The sequence below is a fragment of the Schistocerca cancellata genome, chromosome 8, assembly GCF_023864275.1.
Source record: "Schistocerca cancellata isolate TAMUIC-IGC-003103 chromosome 8, iqSchCanc2.1, whole genome shotgun sequence".
NCBI lineage: Eukaryota > Metazoa > Arthropoda > Insecta > Orthoptera > Acrididae > Schistocerca > Schistocerca cancellata.
Window position 1 is genome coordinate 51,302,680 of NC_064633.1, and position 11,578 is coordinate 51,314,257.

The 11,578-nt window shown below is 39.8% G+C and overlaps 1 protein-coding gene across 1 annotated transcript in view; it reads left to right on the forward strand.

The window, feature by feature from the left end:
* Positions 1-11,323, forward strand: part of LOC126095163 (aminopeptidase N-like) — a 297,387-nt gene extending 286,064 nt beyond the window's left edge. The window contains exons 15-16 of the mRNA XM_049909885.1: positions 6,315-6,384; positions 10,373-11,323. Coding sequence (XP_049765842.1) covers positions 6,315-6,384; positions 10,373-10,609 — 307 coding nt within the window. The 3' untranslated portion in view covers positions 10,610-11,323. The remainder of the gene's footprint in view (positions 1-6,314; positions 6,385-10,372) is intronic.
* Positions 11,324-11,578: the final 255 nt, after the last annotated feature.

Here is an 11,578-nt window from a genome sequence, read left to right on the forward strand (position 1 = left end):
AACCCAGTACACAGTCCCTGACAGCAAGTGTTCAACAAAAACGAGATATCGTGAGTGCCCTAGGCATAGTCCATATCACTTCAGGCAGGCTAGGAAAAAATCTTACCTACATAGTCCAGAATGTTATTGAATTTAGCATATGTTAAAATGAATGACTAAGTAAGGAACACATATTTTTTTATATGAATATAATAGAGGGAAACATTCCACATGGGAAAAAATATATCTAAAAACAAAGATGATGTAACTTACCAAATGAAAGCATTGGTATGTTGATAGACACAAACACAAACACACACACAAAATTCAAGCTTTCGAAACCCACAGTTGCTTCATCAGGAAGGAGGGAAGGAGAGGGAAAGACGAAAGGATGTGGGTTTTAAGGGAGAGGGTAAGGAGTCATTCCAATCCTGGGAGCGGAAAGAGAAAGACTTACCTTAGGTGGAAAAAAGGACAGGTATACACTCTCTCACACACACACACACACACACACACACACACACACACACACACACACACACACACACACACACACATATCCATCCGCACCTATACAGACACAAGCTCCTCTTTACACGAGGCATCACAACAACGTTTCACCAGGCAATGCTGGTCAACTGCTCTTTGTGTATGAGAAATCGGTTGGAAACTTTCCTCATGTCAGCACGTTGTACGTGTCGCCACCAATGCCAACCTTGTGTGAATGCTCTGAAAAGCTAATCATTTGCATATCACAGCATCTTCTTCCTGTTAGCTAAATTTTGCGTCTGTAGCACATCATCTTTGTGGTGTAGCAGTTTTAATGGCCAGAAGTGTAACTGCAACAAATAAAGTGATAAGAAATAACTTCAACAAAAACAATAGAAATAAACATTGTAACAAAGAAATTAGTAAGAAACAAATTCACTGAAGACATATGTTACCCTTGAAAGTTAAAAAAAAAAAATTAAATAAAAAAAAATAAAAAATTCTGTAAACTATAAAAAAATTAACAGGGTGACAGTAAAAGAGCTTTGACAGATATGTCCAAAGGGAGGAAACCATTGTAATCATAAAGCAATTATCTCTCAAATAAAAAAAAACTCTAACAAAATATCTAGAGCTGTTCAGAGATACAGCATTTAAAATTTTTTTCTGAAATTTGCAGCTTCAAATTGGTGTTCGCAGTGTCATGTTTGGAGGCCCATATCTCAGATCAGGAATTCTTTTGGAGAAAACAAAAAAATATTTGCTTCTTACTTACTCCTAAATTTTGACATATGCTAAATTCAATAACATCCGAGACTATGAAGGTAGCTCCCCTGCCTGAAGTGATATGGATTATGCCCCTAGGGGAACTGGGATGGGACAGCTGTTGGTCTCTATACAGAGATTTTCAGAAGTGGTGGTTAATAATTAACATATGGAAAATATAGGCCAAAAGTAGCTAAAAAGCTCCAATAAACATGGGCCCACAAATCTACCATTTTCAAGATACAACACATTTTCTGTTGTGGTTCATCAGTATCTAGGAACAAGTGGCATCTCTAAACATTAAAGTAGGTGTTCAAAATGTGGTCCACACATCTGAATGTAATATTGAACTCATCTCTGAAATGAGTTGCATATCCCCTCAGGCAGTTCTGGGGAATTCTGTAACTGCTGGAAGGTTGCTTCAATCCACAAGCATAATTCCTCAAGAGAGTTGACTTTGGCAGTATAAACCCGGCTTATGACATGACCCCACACACAGAAATCCATGGGATTTAAATCTGGAGACCTTAGAGGCCATGCCATGGGCCCTCCTCTAACTATCCAGTGTTGACCATATGGCCTTCAGTGCACACATAATTGAGATTGTGCTGGAGCACTGTTATGCATGAACCACATGTTCAGGCATTGGTCCAGTGGGACATAATCATATACACCTGGAAGTACAGTCCACAGAAGCAGCGTGTACTGCTGTCTGGTTAGGCTGGTATTACACTATCATATTTCTTTGTCAAAGTTGGTATGTCAAAGAAATTTAATAGTGTAATAGGGAACTTTGTCTGATCTCACAGGTCATCAAACAAATATGACCAAATCTAGGAGCTCATCTTCTGTTCGCTGAAATGTAACCACTTGGAGCACTGGTATCGCTGTTGCTATTTGACGTCTCTGTATGTTTGTAAACATGGCTTCAGAGTTGGTGTGTTCCTTCATTTTTTTAGTAAACTTGCTTTGACTAGGTTGGCTGGAGAAAGGGTGGGGGTGGGGGAGGGGGGGGGTGACTGGATGGCACAGTGAATGCTATTAATTGTGTATTGATGCGCAGGTAGAATATGTTGCAGGTGACATATGTCCACAATCACAGCTCTCCAACTTTACATCTGGAAACATCCAGGCAGCTTTTCAGCAAGCCGGGATGGAGGATGTGGCCACACGCTAAAATAAAAACTTCTTTCTTATCTTTACATTCTACTAGTTCTTATTGTCCACATTGTGTACTACAAATTTATTTACCTTCACATATTCCCAGTTCAGTCCATTATAAATCGCTTCACATGTTTCTGGGATTATTTTGGTTAATGTGCAATGTGATATTAGAGTGCTATGTTGTAAACAAAAGTAGATCTCTCCTGTATCAAGAAATCCCAGAGTCACAGATTGCCTTTCTTCTTAAGGTATAGCATTTCTCAAGTGAGTATTCTGTTTTGTAATATGAGAAGCCACTTTACTGAGCAAATACCAAAATATACTCTCATCCGTTCATAAGTAATTTATATATAAGACTTGACGTCCCCAGTTGCAGCTCTAGTAAAAAATTTTGCTGAATGCTTTTACTATCTCCACATAATACCTATGGCTTCATCCAAATATGTTTCTTTTTCAAAGAAATATCATAGTGTAATACCAGCTTTAGTCTCTGTGGTAGGAAGCGTGGTTCAATTATGTGGCCTTCAAGGAGTCCTGCCCAGCCATTCAACAAATAATGCAGGTGATATCATGATATGTGTGTTTCATTAGGATTGACATCAGCCCAAATGTGACAGTTATGATAGTTAAAAATACCATCACAGGTATATCTAGCCTCATCTAGAATACTGCTTACAAACAGGGGATTCAGGGCACACTGTTGTTGCACCCATTGGAAAAAATTCTCTCTAAGAGGGAAGTCTGCATTGTTGAGGCTTGCACTCACTGGAGATGATATGGATCGAGGAATTGCCTGAGTAAAATCTGCCACTTGCAGCTATGACTCAGGACACACTCTTGGGTAGCAGTCCTCCTTGCTGAAATTCTTGGACGTTTATGTACAATACATTACACCCTTTCCTCAACACTGGGTGTTATAGATCTTGGTCGACCCTCGTACATGGTTTGCAGAACTCCTGCTTTCTCTGGGGTGCTGATGTAACCAGCTAAATGTACTCTTGTCTGGCTGCCTGCAGGGAGTAAAAGCTTCTTCATGCAGCCTCGATGGCACTGCGATTTGCTTTGCTATTCATAAATTGCATAACAGTCTATTCTTCATTGGTGTAACCTCCATCTGTGGTGCCTTTATGTTCATAACTGATCTTGAGGCTGGTACAGCACAGTGCATGGGGAGGGGGAAGGGAAGTAGTTGCGCATATGTGAATGGATAGTCGATCCCAGACCTTGACATACCAACAAAAATGATGCAGTATCTGCGGGTGCTTAAAGTTTGTTCCCCACTCGAATTAATGTGGTACCTTGGCAGTGGTTGATTTGTGGACCCATGTTTATTGTACTTTTTAGGTACTTTCAGCCTGTACTTTCCATGTGTGAATTATAGACCATCACTTCTGAAACAACCTGTATATGATCTGACTGGGAGGGTGAGCAATAATTTGTGACTGTTTGCTGATGATGCTATAGTGTATGGGGAAGTATCCCTGTTGAGTGACTGTGGAAGGATACAGGAAAAGATGGACAGAATTTATCTTTGGTGTGATAAATGGCAGCTTGCTCTAAATGCAGAAAAATGAAGTTAGTGGACATCAGTAGGAAAAACAATCCTGTGATCTTCGAATACAGTATTACAGGTGTGCTGCTTGACTCAGTCATGTGCATCAATATCTAGGCATCTAGGCATAGTATTGCAAAGGTATATGATGTATAACAGGCACATAAGGATGATAGTTGGGAAGGCAAGCCATCGACTTTGGTTCATTGTGAGAACTTTAGAAAAGTGTAGTTCATCTGTAGAGGATCTACAAAGGGAGACAGGATATCAACGACTAGTGCGACCTATTCTCGAGTGCTGCCCAGTTGTTTGGGATCCACACCACATCAGATTAAAGAAAGGCATTGAAGCAATTCAGAGGCATGCTGCTAGATTTGTTACCAATAGGCTCAATTGACACATGAGAATTATGGAGATACTTTGCGAACTCAGATGGGTATCCCTGCAGGCAAGGCTATTTTCTTCTCATGAAAATTTAGGGAACTGGCATTTGCAGCTGACTGTAGAATGATTATGCTGCTGCCAACATACATTTTTCACAAGGACTGTGAAGACAAGAGAAATCAGGGCCCTTACAGAAGCATATACACTGCCGGGAGGAGGGGAATGATATTACACCCCTATAGAGGATTCATATTCACTCTAGATTTATTGTTGCAACAGTGTGTATGAAGTACATGAAATGATTACATTTACAGATCAATAGCACAAACAGTTCTGAGGTACTAGGTATTGACCCATGCTGAAACATGTAAATGGTGTAGGCTCCACGGGCACCAATGCAGGCACTGACTCTAGAATCCAGTTGATCGTACAGGTGGCGTATACTGTCCTGGGATACATCATGTCATTCCTGCTACACCTGTTTAGGTAGTTCTGTCAGAGTTGGTGGCTGACAAGTTACACAAATCACTTGTTGTTCCATCATATCCCACACATGCTCAATTGGAGGCAAGTCCAAAGACCATGCTGGCCACATGCTCAATTGAAGGCAAGTCTGAAGATCATGCTGGCCAGGAAAGTTGCTGCACATCTTGCAGAGTAGACTGAGTTTCACAGGCTGTGTGTGGGTGACCATCATCCTGTTGGAACAAGACCCCGCCTTCTCATTGCAAGAACTGCAAAAGAATGGGTCTAACAACATCCTGCACATATCGAGTGCTGATTAGCATCTCCTCCAGAAATACCAAAAGTGGACGAGAGTTGTAGCTTATCACACCGCAGACTGTAAGGCTTGGGGTGGTGCCAGTGTGTCTCTGTTGAATGCAGTCTATGAGACAGCACTCAACAGCTCTAACAAGTGGGTGTGCTCGTAGTCCCATGGCTAATAACCAATTCACAACAGTTCATGTGACATGTCTAGCCTCAGAAGCCCTCTTATGTGTACTGTAGTAGCTGTAAGATCTGCCACTACTGTGCTTACGGTAAGATGATCGTGGCAGGTGTATGTGCTGTGTGGATATGCACAACCTTGCCTATGTATGTAAGAACATACACGTGACCACTGATACCAGATCATTGCACAAAAGATGCAGCACGCCCCACTCATGTGGTAATTCTCTGAAAGGACCATCCTGCCACTCAGATTGCCACAAGTTGACCCCTTTCAAACTCGCTTAGTTGGCTGTAGGGAGCACGAGTGTACTTCCGTGGTGTGGTTGTCTGCTTGCTTCACACGTTTGCATCATGCTGGGTCTTCAGGCTGTGAGCATTCCCTATGAAATGGTAAAAACAGATGGCACTCTGGAAGCCTCTACACTATCTGTCAGTGGACAATGTTGAAATCATTATCAGCACATCCACTATACCTCAGGTCGCATATGCCATCATCAGATCAAAATCCATGTTTTTTTCCGGATTTGTAGATAGTGTGTTGCCCCTCTTTGCACCTGCAAGTGGAGCAGAAGGGCGATGACTAGTATAGTACAAGGTATCCTCAGCAACACACTATATGGTGGCTTGAGGAGAATGTACATGGATGTAGATGTAGATATTATGGCTTCTTCCAAAGAGGAGATCATGCATGCTAAAAAAATGGTTCAAATGGCTCTGAGCACTATGGGACTCAACATCTTAGGTCATAAGTCCCCTAGAACTTAGAACTACTTAAACCTAACTAACCTAAGGACATCACACACACCCATGCCCGAGGCAGGATTCGAACCTGCGACCGTAGCAGTCCCGCGGTTCCGGACTGCAGTGCCAGAACCGCTAGACCACTGCGGCCGGCTCATGCATGCTTCTACGTCAGCATCTGCCATTTGCTCTCAGCACAGAAATGTTGCAGCAATGTTTCACTATGTATGATGATGTCATGAAAGCACTGTGGACAATTCTAATCAGTATCTGTAATTTCATTTTGTAGGGGCAGATATGCAGAGAAGATCATATCAGGACTTGCAAAGAGAGTTACAACAGAAGAGCAGCTTACCCAGGTAAGTAGTCAAAATTTAACTGATTCCCTTTATTAACAGATTATTAATAAACATCTGATTATAATAAATGTGTTTCTGACAATTCCCACATCCTTGAAAACCACCATCATGAAACCAATCATGATAATGATGATATCAGTAGTGGTCATAAATAATTATTGTTTCAAACCCCATGCCATGGTAAAAATTGGAAACTACTTGAACCTCCTCCCTTTCCCCCTATCACCACCACCATCCCCAATTAACCTACATGGCGATCCTATACTGTGCTTCTCTCACAGTCGCCCAGATTATCACTATTTGTGACAAAACTCCAGCAAATAATGAATTACAAGCAAACATTCATACAGCATCAAAACGCCATTATTGCAGCACATCACATCTCAATGAAACTGCTGAGAATGCCTGCAAATAAACTGAGTTAGTTACAAGCAAATCGAAAGAAAAAGATGAAACAGCACAAAATGCATATTCAGAAAACATTTTTAAAAAATTGGCTATGTGGGAATAGGTCTTGTACGGTGAGAGTTCCAAGAAACTTAATTACGCATATACACTGAGGTGACAAAAGTCACAGAATACCTCCTAATAATGTGCTGGATCTCCTTCTGGCTGGCATAATGCAGCAGCTCGATGTGGTGTGGACTCGACAAGTTGCTGGAAGTCCCCTGCAGATATATTGAGCCATGCTCCCTCTACAGCTGTCCGTAGTTGTGAAACGCTTGCTGGTGCACATTTTGTGCATGGACTGACCTCTCAGTTGTGTTCCATACATGTTCAGTTTCAGTGACATTCATGTTGGGGAACCTGGTTGGCCAAATCATTCACTAAAATTGGCAAGAAAGTTCTTGAAACCAATAGCGAACGATTGTGGTCTGGTGACATCGTGCATTGCTGTCCACAAAAATCCCATCATTGAATCATTTGAAATGGTCTCCAAGGAGTGAGCATAACCATTTCCAGTCTATGGTCGATTTGTTTGGATCAGAGGACCCAATCTATTCCATGTAAACAAAGCCTACAACATATAGAACCACCACCAGCTTTCAGACTGCCTTGTTACCAACATCGGTCCACGACTTCGTGGGGTCAGCATCATACTCGAAACCTACTACCAGTTCTTATAGACTGAAATTGGGACTCATCTGACTGGGCCACAGTTTTCCAGTCACCTGGTGTCCAATCGATATGGTCACGAGCCTAGGTGAGGTGCTGGAGGTGATGTCATGCTGTTAGGAATTCAAGTTGGTTGTCTGTTTCCATAGCCCATTAACAGTAAATTTCACCACACTGTCCTAACAGATACAGTCAACATATGTCCCACACTGATTTCTGCAGTTATTTCACACATTGTCGCTTTTCTGTTAGCAATGACACGTCTACGCTAATTCTGCTGCTCTTGGTCATTAAGTGAAGGTTGTCAGCCACTACGTTACTCCTGGTGAGAAGTAATGCTTGAAATTTGGTATTCTCAGTGCACTATTGACACTGTGCATCTCGGAATATTGAATTCCCTAATGATTTCCAAAATGGAGTGTTCCGTGCTTCTAGCTCCACCTACCGCTCCACATTTAAAGTCTCTTAATTCCCATTGTGCAGCCATAATCACGTTGGAAACCTTATCACATGAATCACCTGAGTAGAAATGACAGATCTGCCAATTCACTGTCCTTTCATACCTTGTGTACATGATACTACTGCCATCTATATATATGCATATTGCTATCCTAAGATTTGTGTCACCTCAGCGAGAGAATCTCGAGCATTTTCACCTGTTATCAACACTGACACTGGCAAGATATCAGTCCCAGGGATTCCTAGATTTTTGAGAATGTTTTAATTTCAGTAACATAAATGGGACATAAAATCATGCAGGAGGCAGGCAGCCAGTATTATAATAATCAGCAGTTCTGCATTCAGGTTGACTGCTGCAGCAGTACAAGTAAACATCAGGCAAGGAATGACTTTATTGCTCATATGACACATTTTGGAATATATCTGTCATTGGATAAAATATCCAGGAGCAATTACTGCATGTACATATGACATTTCACGTTATATGTAAAACAAACATTCACAGACTAGTCTAGTTCCGAGATAAAGGGATTTTAAGAGTCAGGCGGACAGATGGACAACTAAGCTGTCGTATAAGGATTCCATTTTTACTGATTGAGGCATGGAATCCTAAAAACACCTTAATACTAAACTGACAAAGAGAGTAATATGTAATCTCAATAAGTTGAAGCAAAACAAAAAGGACAGAAATGGCAGTTTAAATTTATAAAATGCTTTGGAATACTTGGAGCTTGTAGGCTTTGTTACTGAGTATGTTACATTTTTCAGTGATGCCAAGTGCGTTCTGTAGACTTCATCCCATTCAACTATGTGTTAAAGTCCCCAATTTTCTATTTCATTTCTTAGTCTTGTATTTTAACTGTAAGTATTTATACTATGGCTTTGCAATGTTTGTACAGAACCGTTGTTAATAACAGCACTGCTGGCTTCCATAGCACTTGCTGTAAACTTTATGAGGGAGAGTGAAATCCTTTATATAAACATAAACCTCAACAGTATGGACTGACCATCATGTCACCCTCCACCAATAGTGTAGCAGGACGCAGAGTCTAGAGGTGTGGGGTCAGCACACTATTCTCCCAGCTGTTGTCAGTTTTTTCCGCATGCAGCTGCTACTACTTGGTCGACTAGCTCCTCAATTGGCATCATGGGACATACTACCTCCCATTCCAGTCCTCTCACTGAGGAGAAATCTGTGGCAGTATCAGGAATCGAACCTCAATCCTACAAATGGCAGCAAGGCACATTGACCAGTTAGTTATGGAGGCAGATAGGTTAAATCCCTTGTCATTTCATAATTATAATTTCAGTTTAGCTTTAGAATAGTATGTCTTAGATATTTAAACTAACATGTCCACTTAACCCTTTTGCTGCTGTGGGTATACATACACGTCCTTCTATACCATTCCCCACGTGTTGTGCAAGTGTCTCTGTGTGCCACTTAACTTTTCTTACAGTGCTGTGAAAGTCTAAATGTGTCCCGAGCTGCCGACCACTCACTGTTAAAGACATGTTGCTTCCATATCTCATCGATTAAAAAGTTTAGAGTACTTATCAGACAACACACATGCCTCATTGTGTGCTATCAATTGCAAATAACCTTTTTTTGATGTCTTGACTCATTTATTAGATATGGTAATTGTTATGACCAAATGATTCATGATGCACAAGGACACAAATGGGCGTATTGCACATGACCATCCTGTGGATATAAAACCCTGTAGCTTGAGAATGAAATCATATAACCTTCTGCTCTCAATATTAAATCATATTTTGATATTTTATCATTTCATTCACTGTAATGTACGAGCTGCAGTCAACCATATGAAAAGTTTACAATATGCATTTTTACCTCTGTGAATGCTTTAAAATTTTGTGCAGTGTTTTACTTAATTTGATGCAGTGCAATAAGCATGATGGACAACAAATAGAAATTGAGTTCTTTATTGAGTGAAGATATTAGACTAGTTTGTGCAAATTAGTTGTACTAATGTTAATTAATTTGTCAGCTGGAGGCCAGTATATTGTGAATTTTAATATAATTTTCCATGAACTGCCTCTTTTTTTTAAGCATAAGCTTCAAAATGCTGCTCTTATCAATGCATTTATATTTGTATTAATTCTTAAGTGCCAACTACGCCTACATCTACACCTTCACCTTCACTTTTCATATGGCTTCAGGCTCTCTGTAAATTATAAATTTTTACACATTACTCCAAAAAACAAAACTACTAATAACTTGATAAACAAGTTGCAACTGCACAGTTATATTGCCGTACATTGCTTGTGATTCATGATTGATCGGCAATTGATCTCTGTGACCTGTCACTCATGTGTGCAGCTCTTAACACTTTGTTTTCTAATTGTGGTTTAATTTTAGACACTAGTAAATGTGTATGCTATTCTTTTGCAGCTACAGTCCCTCCAGTCACTCGAGGCACTGCAAAAGATAAATGCGACTGTGGATTCTGCCATATCAGCCGCGACAGCACAGGTGGAGTGGGCAGACTCCCATATCAATACTATTGGCAGCTGGCTGGAGGGTGGCAATTTCATTCCATCTAGCACTTCGAGAATTTCTTACAACATGATGGCCATCATACCTGTTATTTCTGTGGTGCTTCTCAGTAGCAGTTTTTGTGTGTTTTAAGATGACCAATGTGCCCCACAAAGCTGTGGTTATTCCAGTGTGGAGTTTTAATTATGTTTTGTTGGTGTATGAAATTTTAAATCACCTGACAATTTATGCATTAAATGATACTGCGGAGCTTGGACTGTATGGTACAAAAATTTATTCAACCAAGCTTCCTTAAAAATAAATTTGCTGTGACAGTTGTTTGTTGTATTTCTGCTTTTCTTGTATTTAGAAATGCTCATTTCGATCAGTTATCATTCATTTCCATCAGAGTTTTATTCTTGATGCTAGCAGTCAATTACAGTTATTATTACTGTTACCAAGTCTGTCATTCATGCTCAGTAGTGCACCAAGGTTACAATTTCAAGATGTGCTGAATATAACAATGCAGACACTAAAAATTTATAGTAAATGTTCATAGTACAGTTCTGCCACTCTGTTAAAGTACATTTAATCCATTTGTTTTTGTACTAACATGGAAACTCAGTCAAGTGTAGTGGTAACTGTCTTGGACCACATCTTAATAATTCTTTTTTTTAACTTAATTTAGTTTATGTGCTTGGCAGATTAAACAGTGACTAAACAGTGACAAGTTATGGATTTGGACATTTTTTCAGAACTTGAAGATTTTTATATTGTTATTAGAGGAAATAAAGAAAATTATGATGGCCTATATTTTGTGCATTGTAATTTAATGAGTGGAGGCTATATGAGACAATATTAAAAGCAACTATGACAAAACTATTTGCTTCATAATAATCATTTAAAACCCAAACTGATGTGGAAATTGAAAGCTAAATTGTTAAATTTGCTAAGAGATTCTACATTTTCTCATAAATAAATCTTACTGTGAGTTTGTGTTTACAGGATATAACTATGCCACACAAAATTAAATACACTGATGGGGAAAATACCGCAACAACAAAAGATAATTAATGTAGAGTGATGAAATCCTGGAAACACATTTGTCTAGGTAACATATTT